The sequence below is a fragment of the Xenopus tropicalis genome, chromosome 3 (genome assembly GCF_000004195.4).
Source record: "Xenopus tropicalis strain Nigerian chromosome 3, UCB_Xtro_10.0, whole genome shotgun sequence".
NCBI classification, from domain to species: domain Eukaryota; kingdom Metazoa; phylum Chordata; class Amphibia; order Anura; family Pipidae; genus Xenopus; species Xenopus tropicalis.
Window position 1 is genome coordinate 84,214,165 of NC_030679.2, and position 16,969 is coordinate 84,231,133.

The 16,969-nt window shown below is 37.0% G+C and overlaps 1 protein-coding gene and 1 long non-coding RNA gene across 4 annotated transcripts in view; one reads left to right on the forward strand and one right to left on the reverse strand.

The window, feature by feature from the left end:
* The window catches only part of prkcq (protein kinase C theta), a 46,643-nt gene extending 39,734 nt beyond the window's left edge, over positions 1-6,909 (forward strand). Inside the window, exons 14-18 of one of the 2 annotated variants that reach the window (XM_012958369.3) lie at positions 415-477; positions 3,052-3,190; positions 3,475-3,663; positions 4,600-4,728; positions 6,034-6,909. In XM_012958369.3, coding sequence (XP_012813823.2) covers positions 415-477; positions 3,052-3,190; positions 3,475-3,663; positions 4,600-4,728; positions 6,034-6,189 — 676 coding nt within the window. In that variant the 3' untranslated portion in view covers positions 6,190-6,909. 2 annotated transcript variants of the gene reach the window in all.
* LOC105946852 overlaps positions 1-16,969 on the reverse strand; it is a 209,489-nt gene that overhangs the window by 176,354 nt on the left and 16,166 nt on the right. The gene's annotated exons all lie outside the window — the stretch shown is intronic.

Sequence of the window (16,969 nt, forward strand, 5' to 3'; positions counted from 1 at the left end):
TTCTTTTTTTCTATTCTTTACAAGAGGGTTATCTTTATATTTGCTTTCAGTGTATGCTCATATAAAATACACCTAATTATGTGCTGAAAACTTGCTAAATGTGCTATTCGTGGACTAGTGGGGGAGACTGGTTTTCTGCTCTGTTAACTTCACTCTGCAAAAGATTAAATCTATCACATTTTTTGGTCTGGAATGCTATCATTCTTCTGTTATCTGATATCTTAGATCATTTTATGTATTTATGCAGTGGTTTGTCTGTTGAACTGTTGATAAATACAGTATATTCCAATAATGAGATTGGTATCCTGTTTTGTTGCTTTTAAGCAGTTTTTGCTTCCTAGAAAATTAATGTGAAAGATAATATTACAAGAATACAAGGGTTTTAATAATGTAATGTTTCTAAATTGTTTTTAGCTTCTATGCTGCTGAAATCGTGTGCGGTCTTCAGTTTCTTCATTCTAAAGGAGTGGTGTACAGGTACTTGAAGTAAAATGCATTGTTGGCCATAACTCGAAATTTTACACCACAGTAGCACATAGTGTCACCCTCTCTCCTAATCCCCTTTCTTACTTGTGATCAGCATTACACTGTGTACTAATATGTATGTTAATATATGTATCTACATTTCATTCTATTAGAAATGTAGGCAAATCTGACATATGAATGGGACCTGCCACAGTGCTATAGAAATATATACCAACATTACATTCCAAATCTCTTGTTTTAAATATGTTAAAGAAAAAATGTAGCCAATGCCCTATAGGCTTTCAAATGACAGTAAGCCATCAAGGGAAAATACCCAAATGTGTTTCAGTTTGAAGTCTGTGGGTGCTGTTCACTTTAAATGCATGCAGTAGGAGTACAGGTAGGGGAAGCCCCAAGACTTCCCATCATTCTCAAAGCAACTAATTTCCTCACAGATATCTATAAATGCATATAGCATTAAGAGTACAAACTCAAAGGCTCACATCTACATTGTGCTGAAATCCTATTGAATGAGAAGCATTTCCGAGCAAGTGTGCCCTAATATGTGCCTATTACAGTTGAATGTCCCCTGACTGGTCCAAGCCATTCTATTTGTTTATTTCTCCTTTCTTTTTCCTCAATTTGTGATCTCATCAGGTTTTAATAAATGTTTCTACTCATGCTTTCACTTCACTCATATCAGTGCATAGGGTCTACAAAGGCCACTAACAGCAGTAATGTTCTGCACAATATTTTGTGCAAATACTTAAGCTTATGTTCTCAGATAACATCACATTTTGCTTTTTATCCCATGTATAATGTTATTGTGTAGACCATTGTGCTGTTTTAATTCTGGCAGATGCATACAGTTTTTTGATGCAGGGTTTCAGAGCTGACTCAAGTATTAGGACAATGTATGATAACAAGTACCTTTGTGAAAAAGTTTTCAGTGTACCCTCGGCTTTGAGCCCACTTTAACACTTTACTCTTGTGCTCTTAACCAATGTACAAATAAAATTACACTCACTTATTTGGAAATATAGTGCCATGTATCAAATAACACAAAAGAAATATATTTATGACACCAAATTCCCCTTAAGAGTAGTATATAGTCATATAACAAAAAAAGGCTTGAGATGTCTTCAATGAGTCCCAAAAATAAGGCATACTTTGCACTTTCCCTATACACAGACATGCATCTATTAACTGTTTCCCTGACACACAATAAACTTGGAAAGGGAAAGTTTTGTTCACCCGAAACATTTTTAAAATTGTTAAGCAGAGGTGCAATGAGGGTGTGACCACATAAAGCACACCAACAGAAAAATAGATCCTCTGCACTAACCCATATCAATATATTAATATATTAAGGAAGCTACTAAAAGGTTCTCCCAACTTCTCCTGCTAGGAGATGGGCATTTTGTTAGGAGATTTTTTTTGCACAGATTTTTGTCTTAAATAAATTATTATGTGCAAGTGCAGATCATCTGATTTTGGATCTGCCTGAAATAAAAGCCATCAGTCATGCACAGGACAGGCTATAGGATGCAAATATGTTCAAATAAGAGGAATGAACACAAAGTGTCCCTGTAACAAAATCTTCTTAGAAGACATTCACCAGGCCCAGGCTTGCAATCTGTGAATTCTGGCAAATGCCAGAGGGGTTGCTGTAAGATTCCATAGACAGTCACTATTTATTGGGCCTGTGGGGGGCTGTTGGGGCCGCTCTGTACTTGAAATGCCTATTTTCACTCTCAGTCTAAATCCAACATTCACCTATGAACTTTTCAATGTATCATCATTTATTATGGCTTGACATTAAAAAATTTTCATTCAGGAGTATGTATATCTACATATACACAGTATAGACAGCATTGTACGCAAGAGCCATCCTTTGGCTAAATGACAGTAAAAAATGAAAAGTCAGTAAAAAAAAGAGAATTAGTGGAACTGACAGTTGGAGGGGCTGAGCACGTACTGCACCTCTTCCTGCCTACCCATAGTTTGGGCCCTCAAGTCCTACACGCAATCTCCTTTCCGCCCCTTCCCCTCAGACATCACCACACACGCGTGGACTAGCAAGTGTGGTGGCAGCACATTGTCTAGGGCAGTGTTGTCCAGCTTCTGTAGTACCGAGGGCCGGAATTTTTCCAGCCTACATGATGGAGGGCCAATAATGGAAGCCAGTTTGAGCACTCCCCTTTTTTAAACCACACCCACTTTAAATCACACCTGTGTTATCACATGACCATACCCATATTAATGGTGATTGTACAGCAAAAACCTGCCATATACTGCCTGGCCTATGCTGCCTGTGTGTGCCATACTCTGCCTGCCCTATGCTGCCTGTGTGTGCCATACTCTGCCTGCTCTACCCTGCCTGTGTGTGCCATTCTCTGCCTGCTCTACCCTGCCTGTGTGTGCCATACTCTGCCTGCCCTATGCTGCCTGTGTGTATGGCACATACAGGCAGCTAGGGCAGGCAGAGTATGGCACACACAGACAGCATATAGTGACACAATGCTGGCACTGCTCATACAGTCTGCACAATAACTATATATTAAATATTTACTTGTACTGTTTTAGAGACCTGAAGCTAGATAACATACTCTTGGACATGGAAGGACACATAAAAATAGCAGATTTTGGAATGTGCAAGGAATCCATGTTGGGAGATGCAAAAACAAGCACTTTTTGTGGTACTCCAGATTATATTGCCCCTGAGGTAAGTATTGTATTATTACCTATTCTCTGCCATGTGCTTTCCTTTAGACATTTTTCTAACCTGTCTGCAGAGAGAAGGATGGGAACTAGAAATTAAAGTTTCCCATACCACAGTGTTTATTTTATCCTATTCCCCTTTTAACCTTTCTATTCTCTGGCTGTGAGGAGTTTATAAGCAATTTAATTCCTGCACAATGTATTTATTCATGCAAAGTCATTAGACTAACTATAACTACAATTAATTCTAATAAAATCACTCAGTGTTTTCATTTAATTCATTTTTAGATTTTGCTTGGACAAAAATACAACTATTCAGTCGACTGGTGGTCATTTGGAGTCCTTCTGTATGAAATGTTAATTGGCCAGTCACCATTTCATGGCATAGACGAAGAAGAATTGTTTCAGTCTATTCGCATGGACAACCCGATGTACCCTCGCTTTCTCAGTATGGAAGCTAAAGATATTTTAATCATGGTAACCACAAACTTGTTTACACCCATATTGATCTCGTACTTTTGACAAAAAAAAACCAAAACATTGTTTCTTGAAAAACAGATTTTGCCATAATGTGTAATCAGCCTTATATAAATGGCAAGAAGCTGGTGGCCATTTCTATCCACAAATGAGATCCCAGCACTTTGTTAAATTTTTTAAATATGTTGCTGGTTTAGGTTTATAATTTATAAACAGATTATACAGAAGAAAACATTGGATTTAAGATAAAAATTAGTCTGTAGTGATGAGCTTATCTGTCCCGCTTCGATTTGCAGAAAACATTGCGATCTTTGAAATTATTTGCGGAACGGCGGAAAATTCGCAAAACAGTTCTTGTCAAAAAAACTATGCGTGCAACATTTTTTTTTTTGACACAGGAATCAATTATTTGTCACGTGGCAAATTTTTATGTCTGTTTCACTAAAAAAAAAAATGCCAATGATGAAATGCGGAAATTCGCCGCAAATTCATGCCTGCTGAATTATTCCGCCCATCACTATTAGTATGTAATAGTTTGGGGCCAACAGTAGTCGTATACCATCATGGTAAATAAACATAAGCCCCAACATGAGCAAGGCTGGAGAGATGGGTCTGCCCATTAGAGGAAATTAAACTCAAAAATATGGAATATTAAATATCATTAACAGGTCACCAACAACAACAACTCTAACCTCCGATCAGATTACTTTGACTAGTACTAGCCATCCAGTACACATTTTTCCTGGCTAACAAACCTCCCTCTTGGGCAATTACCTGTAAGGTCAATTAGAGGTTACCAAAGTAATGAATGAAATGAAAAATATTGGGACTTTTTAGGAGTAGTCTCTCACCCTAAATACTTTTATACAATGTACATGAATGTGATATAAACGAGCTAAACCTGAGTAATTGCTATGATATGATTGGTCTTTTTAGCTCTTTGTGAGAGAACCTGAAAGAAGGCTTGGAGTAAAAGGAGATATTCGTCAGCATTGCTTCTTCCAGCACATTGATTGGGGACGACTGGAAAACAGAGAAATTGAGCCACCATTTAAACCTAAAGTGGTAAGATATTAATGAACATCTCATAATTATTACTACATTAGATGTTTTGATTTCATGTATTTATACAGTCTATAAGGCAATTTGTTATTGTTATTTATAGTGTTCTACTTTAATACCACATGTAAATAGAAGTTAATCAAGTTTTGCAGCATTCTTCATTTATATTAGATTACATTTATCTTCCTCTCATACACTAATTATAATACAGAACATACCTTTCAGAATATATTTTGACACTAAAGAACCACCGTGTATTCTACTCCTCTAAGTCCTCTGCATTACCATCTTTATCACTGATACTTCCCAATAAAACTTCCTTTTGTCATTAAGGTTAATTCCATCCATGCACAGATCATGTATCTAATAGTATTTCTCTGTAAAGCCATGCCTCTACCAGTATAATGCATGGCACTGACATTATTTATTAGATTACTACCAAGGAAATTGTTTTAGCCTTTTCCTTGAACTATTTAAAATGTTATCTACTGCCCTTTATAAACTTTCTAACTGTACCAACACAAGCCAAGGCCAGTAGCCAATTGCCAGCCCCACCTAATTGTCTACCTGCCCTATAGATACGTACAATTTTTAGACATGAAAACTGCTTGGGATCCAATAGAATTTGCAGATGGTCTGTTGAAGCTGCCATCCTGTGTTGTCATACATTCCCAGATAGACAGACAGTAATATAAATGGGTAGTTCACCTTTAAATTAACTTTCGCTCTGAATGGCCAGTTCTTACCAACTTTTCAATTGGTCTTAATTTTTTTATTTGCATAGTTTTTTTTAATTATTTGTCTTTCTCTTCTGACTCTTTCCAGCTTTCAAATGGGGGTCACTGACCCCAGCAGCCAAAAAATTATTGCTCTGTGAGGCTACAATTTTACTGTTATTGTTACTTTTATTGCTTATCTTTATATTTAGTCCTTCTCCTATTTATATTCCAGTCTCTCTTTTTAAACCAATGCCTGATATTGGACCCTAGCAACCCAGATAGCTGCTGAAATTCCAAACTGGAGAGCTGCTGAACAAAAGCAAAACAATTTAAAAACAAAATAATGAAAAATGAATAGCACTCTTTACATCATACTGAACAATAATTTAAAGGTAAACAGCCCCTTTAAAAACAATTCAAAGTGCCCAAATAAATCAGGGTATATGTGGCCATCTTAGTTGACAAAGTTGCATAATGCAAGTGGATATCTGCAAAAATCAGGTGTCTTTACTTGTGCCTGTCTACTTATTAACTAGCACTATGTACTATAAATGTATTTATTTCATTTTCCAACTTGTTCTGCCCACAGAAATCTGCAGATGATTGGAGCAATTTTGACAAGGAGTTCTTAAATGAAAAACCCAGATTATCAAGTTCAGAAAGAACGTTAATAAACAGCATGGATCAAAATATGTTCAATAATTTTTCATTTGTAAATCCCAAAATGGAAGCAATTGTATCCTGAGAGATCTCCATTCTGAACTCATGGCTGAAAAAGACATTTCTTTTAATCTGTGAACATTGGAAAGGCCCTGCAAATGTCAATGCAAATCGATATCATTGTATAACACAAATACAGTTTTGTATATTTTTAAGTACAGGTTATATTTGTGGGTGCTAAATGGTGTAACTATCTTGGTTTGGTTAGAAGAGGGCAGGACTTTTCTTACTGCAGAAACGACGCCTCCTTGATTATCAAAGCAGGCTTTACCCTTGACCTGTCCTTCAAAATTATCCCCAAAAATTCTATAATGGCATTATTTTAGACCCCCTACATATATGTGATTAACACACCTTGTCTATGTCTTTAAGGTATATATATATTAGTCTTCTTCTAAAAATGTATATGTTCTCCGGAAAGGGGTATGTTCTATATAGTCATTTTTAGTTTTCAGTGGTGTCTGGAAATTTGACATAGCATTGGTATCCAATGATCTCAGTTTTGGTTCATCAGATAAACAATGAAGCTGAAAATCATTATTGCCATACCTCATAGTTGTACAGGTTTAATAAGAACAGTGCTAAAATATAGGTGGGATTTGACATTTAAAGTTGCATAGGAAAACAATATGCGGCTAAAAAAATGGTATTTAGCATTAAGTATAGTGTGTACCTATAAAATGCTTGTAAATAAAAGTATGTTGCTATTTTAACCCTATATATTAAATTAATTTATTCCCCAAGGTATCTGCATACAAAAGAGACCAGTGCGTTGCATCTTAATTTTGATACGATTTTGTTAATTCTGCACCCAACTGCAGAAAATGATATACTAATGATACAAATGAAATACTTAACAACAAAAATGTCCTTTTGAGATGAAAGAAGAATTTAAGAATAGATATATCTAAGGATCAAACGATACATACAATCTCTTTGCAACATGTAAATGATTGTGTGCCCAAGGAAATGCATATTTATGAGCGTGCATGCGTGTGTGTGTGTGTGTACTTAAAATATGCTTTATAAACACAATACGGTCAAACTTAGAATAAATGAGAATGTGGTAAACAATGTTGTAAATTTAATATAAATAAATTACACCCTGCCACAGAGCAATGAAATCACTAGCACAATACCATTAAGGCCAAAAATCAGGAAATCACTATAGTCTGCAATGTACTTCTAAGCAAAGGCCTCTCATACTGGGGAACACTGAGACGCACTTTTTCTTCCCCAAAACTGGGGGGGGAAAGTTAGTGCATCTTATACGACGAACTGCCTCTTCCTCTATGTGCCGCAGCTCTCTGCTGCATCCTCGCCTTATAAAAGCACAGAAGCAGCTGGGAGCCGCGGCACAGAGAGGAAGACATCACGGGAGCCGGAGGCCGCTGGAGGGAGGTTAGGGGGGAAATGGAAGGTGCTTGGGGCCCTCGGGGAAGCTGAAGAATGCTGGGGGTGCTGTGGGGGAGCTGGAGGATGCTTGGAGGCCCTGGGGGACGCTGAAGGATACTTGGGGGGGGCCCTGGGGGAAGCTGAAGGATACTTGGGAGGGCCCTGGGGGAAGCTGAAGGATGCTTGGGGGGGGCCTGGGGGAAGCCTCATTATATGCGAGCCCAGAGACAATTAATTTTATACAGTTGATATAAAATATTTTACTACAGTATTTGGTTCAGAATCTTTTTTTTCTAGATTTTCCTCCTTTAAAATTGGGTGCGTCTTATAGGGCGAAAAATACGGTATATTGCACATAAGATATTCATTCATTTTATCTTGCCAAACTAACTGGTAAGATGCATTAAAACTCTTCACTGCTCCTATGAATGAATACTTTAATCTTATTTTAGTTTATATTTACAAAGCTCATTGATAATCTTGATATAATATATAGTATTATAATTACTAGTATAGTACAATAAAATAAGCTATAGCAATAACATAAATGAATATGATGCAATAACATAAACACAAATTTGCTTCTCCAAAACTGCATCTAAGAGATGTACCTGTTTTTCTACATATATTGGTTTGTTTAAAAACCGTTAGTAAATTAAGCAAAGCATCTTGATTTGCCTACACCATACCATGTCGTTAGCATACAGTAGTTTCAGATTGTATCTGCAGTATATTTTCCATTGCAGTCTGATGTGTTTGTGGTATACAATGTGTGACGCCAGTGGGACATGTGCCTTCCTGTGGTAGATTTGCTCATCACTCTGTAGCATACGCTCAGTAAAGTAGATAACCTGACCGTGCAGAATGACTACTTTCCACCCATGCACATATGCAAACCATCAAGTCTTGCTGTGGGTTTGATAGACATCAACCTAATTTTCAGGCAGGTGTAACGATGTGGTACATGATTAGAGGGTCTCTTAAAACAAAAAGATATGGTTTGAGTTTGAAGTGATAAGGAAACTAAAAAAACTACTTTTTAAAATATTAATGTACATAAAAGTTACCTATAGGTCATATTGATGGTTTTTGCTTGATTGGGCTGCTTTTGTAAGTAATTGTTACTTGAAGTCCCTTAACCTGACTGTTTTGCCAACCTGACTGTTGCTTCAGGAACTTTTAAGGCAAAATTATAAATAGCATGGAAATACAATGTTATGATAGATGTAAAAAAAGGTTTAATTGTTTGTGTTAGTATCTCTTTAAGATTGCTTCCTGTGGTATGAAATCTAACACATTCATCAAGGCACTTTTTTTATTTGCTTTCGTCTTTCAGCAGACTGAAAGATGTGTAATTGTATTGATTAACAAAAAATATAGACCTGGACTGGGATACAAAATAGGCCCTGGCATTTAAAGTGCACAGAGGCCCAAACAGCACCCTACCAGCCCAATAAATAATGACTTTCTATGGCACCTTACAGAAGTCCTTCTGGCATAAAAACCTGGTAAGGTGCTTTATATGTATAAATAGTTTAGACATTTTTTATAACAGTGTGTTTTGCTTCCCTGCAAATTTTGCAAAACTGCAGAAATATTTGTAAAACCATGAAAAAAATTGCAAAATTGTGAAATTGCAAGCAAGACAATGGTCGTTTGTTCTCACACCATATGCACTGGAATCAATGTGTAAGGGCAGGGATCCCCAACTTTTTTTTTACTCATGAGCCACACGCAGATGTAAAAACTGTTGGTGAGCCACACAAGCATTAAAAAAGTTCCTTGAGGATGCAAAATAAGGGCTGTGATTGGCTATTTGGTAGCCCCATGTGAATTGCTAGCCTGCAGGAGGCTCTGTTTGGAGTAAAACTGTGTCTCTGTGCTTCCAAAATTTGCTTCCAAGCCAGAGATTTATAAATGGGCACCTGGGAGCAACATCAAAAAGGGAGGTGAGCCATTGGTTGGTTGGGAACCACTGTGTAAGGGAATAAAATACAAAGTTTATTTCATTAGTGTAAATAGTTAAACCTATGTGCAGGACCAGCCAGCAGGTGGCAAAAAGCGCATCTGAAAACATATATAAGGCAGTGCATTAGTGCACACTCTCTCTTTTAGCCAATGAAGAAAGGGGATAATATATGATGTCAGGGAGTCTGGGGATAGCCATCTCAGTAGTTATTTGGCAGGAAAGAGTAGGAAAGATGGCAGTAGTATGATCTTGTGGAGTTGGTGAGAGTTACCAGTAGGGAAGTCGAGCAGTTGAGGCTCCAACAAGGAGCTCACCCCCTTTATGGATCCAAACAAGCCGGGATTAGGTTACGTAGGGCCTAGTCTACCTGTACGCCAGGCTACCCCATACCTCCCAACTGTCTTTGTAATTGTGTTTGTAAATAAATTGTTCTGAGTTCAATGGCAGTAACTGTGGACTGCACTGTGGAACTACACAGAGATCTTGTCACGGTGGTGGGTGAGATGCTTGGCCGAATATCCCAAGGTGGGGGTACGGTACACCACCTAAATGCCCATTTTTTTCTCACTTCAAATGCATTAGAGTCAACAGGGCTCATTTATAAACAATGGAAAATTTGCACCTGGGAGTTAAAAAACAGTTTTGCCACTTGTGAAAATGCAGATTTCATCTCAAATCTGTATCAGCTAAACAAAACTTGCTCATCCCATGCCAGGCTGCATGTGAGCTTTAGCACTTGGATGCAATATTGAGATCAGGTATTTAAAGCTTTTTTATATGCCTTACCAAGGTAGGCAAACAAAATACTTCAGTACTTTTGCATATATACATACACAGATTTGATATTTCCTACAAAAAGCTATTTATAGCTTTTCCACGGCAGTCATTAGGATGCAACCCGTTGTGTTCTCAGTTTTACAGCCAGTGCAATAACACATAACATATCGGCGATAAGCTTTAAACAATCTACTAAAGGTAGGATAATAAAAGTTAATCTCTATTTCAATACTATCGGTTACACATTAGTACATATTTATATAGTATTTCTAACTGGGCCTCAGGAGCACCAATGAAAACACTCTATAGCAATAGCCCTAACATACTGACCTTTTCATCCACCACTGACATATTACACTTGCTTGCATCCTAGTTATCCAGTCATTTGTACATGTATAATATCGGTTTTAGAATTTCAGGAGTATTTAGTTGCAAAACAGATTGCAGCACTTTTATCCATACATCCAACAATATCTAGCAGAGGAATTAAATGATCACCCCTAAAGGTGGCCCTAAATACGCCCCACTACTCTAAAATTCTCCTACCTGTGCCTGCCCCCGAAAGAATTAAATGTGCTCGGGCGTAGGCAGATGTAGCCGATATGTGCCAAAAATGCGGATATCAGCTACATGTGCCTGCAGCCAAGCGTATTCAAAGCTTCTCGGTACATGCACAGATAGGAGGATTTTACATCATAATTTATATTAGATGGTATGTTTTTACATCTTGCAAAACACTGCATACGTTTGCAGAGCTATATAAATAAATATGATAGATACAGAATCTCTTATTACTAGTTGATGAGCACCTAGAATCAGATGAATACTGTAAGTTGTTTTCTTTCATTCATTTTAACAGACCCTATGGTAGAACACAACTGATGGTTTGCCTAGTCTACCTAAGTGCCAGGTAAGGCTGTGCCCAGTTCAGGTGACAGATTCCAGCCTTTGATGGGTTAAGTAACACATAATTATAGATTGCAACAGTATATTTAAAAAGCTTTAAGAATGCAGTTTGCAAGAATTGTGCCTAGTTAAAGCCACATGTAATGACACTAATGACTGCACTTAATTGTACACAATATACTCACTATAATTGACAGTTTTACAAAGCACAACTCTCAATACCATGTCACATTATAAATTAATTAATGTACATGTTACACGAGTTACATTGTACAGTATATGACTATGTCCATGTAGTGTTTATGTTCAGGGCTGAACATAGACATACGGATCTGTGTGTTTGTAAATAACCCTTATGCTATTAATTAACTGCCTTATAAGCATTGAGCCTACTTGTTAAATGCACCCACTAGCATTGTAGTTTAGTGGATCATTTAATGATTGCAGCCAGTGCTCCCTCCTATCCGTGCACCAGCATATATAACAGCTTGTGAAAAGTACAAGAAGTGCATATGCTTACATATAATTTAGTATTGGTTTGGACCACTTCTGCTCTGCGCATGCAGCTTTTAAAATGTACCGATAAAAAAAACGGGTGCATACAACATAAAAGTAACTGAACCTTGATTAAAAAAAATTATTCCCATGTGTGTTTTGCTTCAGCTTACTACCTTTATGTCCCTGTGGTCTGGCAGCATTTGCCCACCGCATTATCATCATCACTGCTGCCTACATGACTAGATGAGGTTCCCACACCAGGCACTATGCCTCCATGTGCCCATGGAGCAGGCATTGACCTAAATCTGCTACTAAACCTCTGCCATCCCCAACTCCTCAAAAGACTGACAGAACATGACACTGGCCCCCTCGCTATGTTTGGTGATTTGATGGTATACACCTTTCTGTTACTGGTGGCACAGTTTGCAAGCATTTGGTTATTTTGATTATCACATTTATTTATAAAGCACTGACTTTGTCTACAGTGATGTACATAAGTTGATATATAGCTGATATTCAGACTAAATAAGTAGGTATTGAGAGCTTACAGTCTAAGAGTGAGGGGAGACACAAGGTATACAATTTGTAGTATTATTTCAAAGAAATATTAAGATCATAGCTTTTAAAGAGGAAATAACTGGTGTTTTCCACGTGTCCCGCCCCCAGTGGCCACCCTAGGCCCGTCCCTTTCCGGGCCTGGCTCCATGGGTTCTTACCCTAACTGGTATTGTTTGTTCTGCTCTCATGTGGAAAAATTAGATAAATATGTCTCCAGGAAGCAATAGCTTAAATGTGTTTTAAAGCCCCTCAGATAAAGGCTAATTAATCCTGCTGTGTGATTTGTAATCTGCGTGGCAGATGGGGAGATTAGTCGCCGCGCGACAAATCTCCCTTGTCGCGGGTGACTAATCTCCTCGAAATGCCATCCCACCGACGAGAATGTAAATCTTGAAAGGAAACTTCGACGATTTTGGCGCCGCATAAGCGTTCCCACCAACAATTTACATTCTAGCCGGTGGGATGGGTTTTTGGGGCGATTAGTCACGGGCGACTAATCTCCCCGTCTGCCAGGCCCTAAATGTATACCTAGATTTCCTGCTACACAGCAAGACAAAAAGGAATTACAGGAAATAAAATAAATCTTATGTTCCTGAAACAACACTACTTTATAGATATTACTTTCTGGTGCAAGTACATTTGTTTATCTACACAGCTCTCTTCCTTCTTGTCAGCTATCAGTTTAAAAATCTAAAAGAGCACTTTTATATTCATTTTTTCAGTTAATGTATCTAAAATGAATATGCAATAAAATAAAGTGCTGAGGCACAATTATAAATTTCTTTGTAGGGATAATTGTATTAGGCAAGAAATGTTCACGATCATAGCTGACCTATTGATACATAATTGATATCATAATTATAGTGCAGAAAATGTAGTTGTTGCACAAGAACACCAGAAGTTTTGATGTTCCTAATGGAAACCTTATTAAAGTAATACAGGTATAGGACCCATTATCCAGAATGCTCGGGACCAAGGTTATTCCGGATAAGGGGTCTTTCCGTAATTTGGATCTCCATACATTAAGTCTACTAAAAAAAATCAATAAAACATGAATTAAACCCAATAGAATTGTTTTGCATCCAATAAGGATTAATTATATCTTAGTTGGGATCAATTCCAAGGTACTGTTTTATTACTACAGAGAAAAAGGAAATCAGTTTTAAAATTATGAACCATTTGATTAAAATGGAGTCTATGGGAGACAGGCTTTCCGTAATTCGAAGCATTCTGGATAATGTGTTTCCGGATAACGGATCCAATACCTGTACTTCTAAATGATCTGCTTCATCTTTAGCTTAGTGCTATTCTTTTCACAGACACTAAGGGGAGACAAAGCCTTACAAACCTCAAAGCATTGCATTTCCAGTAAACACAGAGCTGGGTTAAAAAGCATTAATAAAACTCTAAGTATTGTAACTCTTACACCAAAAATGTTTCTTAGCTCAAATTAGATTTTCTAAACATACAGTACCTTTTTAACTTTGAATCACTTTGGTCTTTGAATTGATTTAGTGCCTTTTCTAGAATTATCAGGGTTGCAGAGAAAGATTGTCTTACCAAAACCTGAGTGTAGATAGATGATAGATAGACAGACAGACAGACAGATAGTGGCCCTGACTGAGCTCCTACAGAAATTGGAGATGTGCACAAGGTCTTTTATACATCTCTCCAAGAACATAATGTCTTTGAGAACATCTGCTCAGTGCAGACAGAGCTGCCTATGCACAGTTGTGATATGTGAAGTCTTTCTGTGTTATTGAGTAGCTTTTAAAGACATGGCATAAGAGACTCAATGGAATTTTAGTTCTACCAGCACCAGCCCTTGAAACTTAATATTCATTTTAGCACTGTTCAATTTGGTAGTAATAAATAAACAAAATCCATCAAAAAGAGTAATTATTTAATATACCTTATGAACTTTATCACCGGGAATAATAATTACACACTTGGATACATTTAACAAACATCAGGAATAACTTTGTAGACACACGTACAACTTTTAACGTTTTACTTTACATTTATACATTATAGTATAATGTCAAAATGATACATTTTACCTATTATTCTTTTTGTATATTTAAATTGTAAAGTGGTTTACAGAAATCATTCTCATTAGTCCCGGTATCACTGGAGCTTAATCTAAGGTCTATATCTCATTCGCAAGTTTATCAGGAACCAATTAACTTGTATTTAAAATATGGGAGGAAACTCACACAGTACAGGGAGAACATGCAAAAATCTTGCATGTAGTGCCCTGGCTGGAATATACCAGTAAACTTGGACCCCAGGGTAGTGCTAACCTAAGTGCCACAGTACTGCCCAATGTAGCAGCCAAAATTATACACAGAAAAAATATTTATTTAAACCTTGTAGAAGCTTTAATGCATTCTGCTCAAAATAACTATTGTACCTATGATTAATCATCTTGTCTCTGAATTCTCTTGTCTCAAATTCTGTTCCTTGTGTAAAAGTATAAGTTATCTGTCAGTTAAAAAAATTTGTGACCTGGAATGTGGATGATGGAAAACACTGCCTACAACCATATCTCTATATGTTACTGTGCAGTCTGGACATTAGACAAAAATGTTTTAATAGGTCTTCTCTTTATAAAAGAACTAATAAATTATTATTTTTTTAAATTTACATTTTTTTTTTTTTTACACAGAAGAATAAATAAAATACCCAAATGGCAGTGTTCAAGCACATCTTAGGCTAATGCCAGTCAAAGAGAAACAAAGACCCCAAAACCACCATGCTGCTTTCTATTGAGTATAATGGAAACCATCCGTCATCTGCCAGTACCAGCATAGAAAGGTGGTTTCCATTATACACAATAGGAGGTGACAAGGGTGGCTCCAGGAGTGTCTATGTTGACATAAACCTAAAAGCATGACAACAACAATTAATCTAGAATACTATAGGAAAAAAAGTTAAAAAACTATTAAGTAATATATTAAGGAGATACAATATAAAATGATTATAAGGTTCCAAAGTGATACTAATCTGTAGAAGCAACCTGCTCTTAAACAATACTCACCTTAAAATTAGTATGATAGAGACAGTTGTTACCTGGTCACAATTACCCTAGTTACCAGGCTGTGTTTGGAATACCTTACCAGAAAATAGATAGGAGAAGCCATGAACAAAAGCCATAAATAAATAAATAGAAATAATAGTAACAATACAAAAGTCTATCCATAGAACAAATCTTAAGGGGCACAATAAGAATTAGAAGCCACAAGCAAAGATTGCTTGCATTATGTCTAAGAATATCAACATACTAAAAGTTCCTCTGAAAAAATTCTGAGAATGAGCCTTCTATTTTATGTAAATAATGCATGATTTAGGGGCACACTTTCACATCTCCAGTAGAAGCAAGATTATATATCTGATCAGATCCATGCAATTTTGAAAATAGGTATTGCTCATAATTTGTCTCCAGCCTCCTGTGTTAAGCTGTCAATTAAACTCCCATAATCCTCTGCCAGCCTGCATGTTTCTAAGGATGGTGGGGCAGCAGCCAAATAGTCATTAGAGAGCCAAGGCTTGACGCTGCTAATTAGATGTTATTAAACTCTTGTCTGTGCTAGCAACCACCATCTATTTTAGTCAGGCTTAGTCATGCATGCACTAAAGAAGATTTGTCCTTGAAAGAGAAGCATTTGGATTCAGAGGCTTTTTGTCTGCCAAGGAAGTTGCATAAGTTTTTTTTTCCACTGCAATGGAATTTAAATTAGGGCACTGTATAAAATACAGCTCAAATGGTTTTGCTCTTGGAATAGCCATATAAATTAATTTATTAGTTCCTGGCTAAGACTTTTTAATCACAGTGCTTACAGCCCATACCACCACTTACTTACAATATATGTATCTACATGTGTATGTATATTTTTATTTACAGGTCTGGACTGGAAATCAAAATAGCCCCTGGCATTTCAAGTACACAAAGGCCAAAACAGCCCCCCGCAAGCTCAATAAAAAGTGACTGTTTATGGCACCTTACAGCAGCCCCTCTGGCATTTGCCAGAATCCACAGATTGTCAGTCTGGGCCTCTTTTTATAATGCTGTACATGCAATTTACAGAAGAACAATGAATTATTGGAACAGGGTATGTATTACAATAATACATACAAAAATACAAAAAAAAAAATGCGTAAACAATTATGTGCTACAGTATGCAATCTTAATAATACCATGACATAAAAGCCTAATGCTCCCCTGGCTATGCCAGTTTTGTCCCTGTCTCCAGCCTGAAAATAACTGATTATTCATTATACAGCTGAGCTAAGGATCGTGTCACATTGCCTCTCCATTGTCTGTAAAATCAAGCTCATGTAGTATAAACGTGATATAATTATTATGTTACACAGCACTCTGCTGAATTTGCTCATCGTTCACATAACTAGGAAATATATCATAGGTCACTTTTCTGCTCACAGCAAATCTGCAAGCAACTGCACCTGAAACAGAGTAGCTTGCACTGCATTCACCACAGATAGATGATAAATAGATAGATAGATGATAGATAGATGGATAGATGGATAGATGGATAGATGATAGACAGAATTCCTTTTGTGTTAGAACAGAAAGCCAGCTTCCAGCTCCTATAGATTGTGTATATGTGTGTGTTTTTTCAGTTACCCCAGTACTGTGAGTTAAATTATACTTTCAAAAAAATATGTGTTCAAATAATGAAAA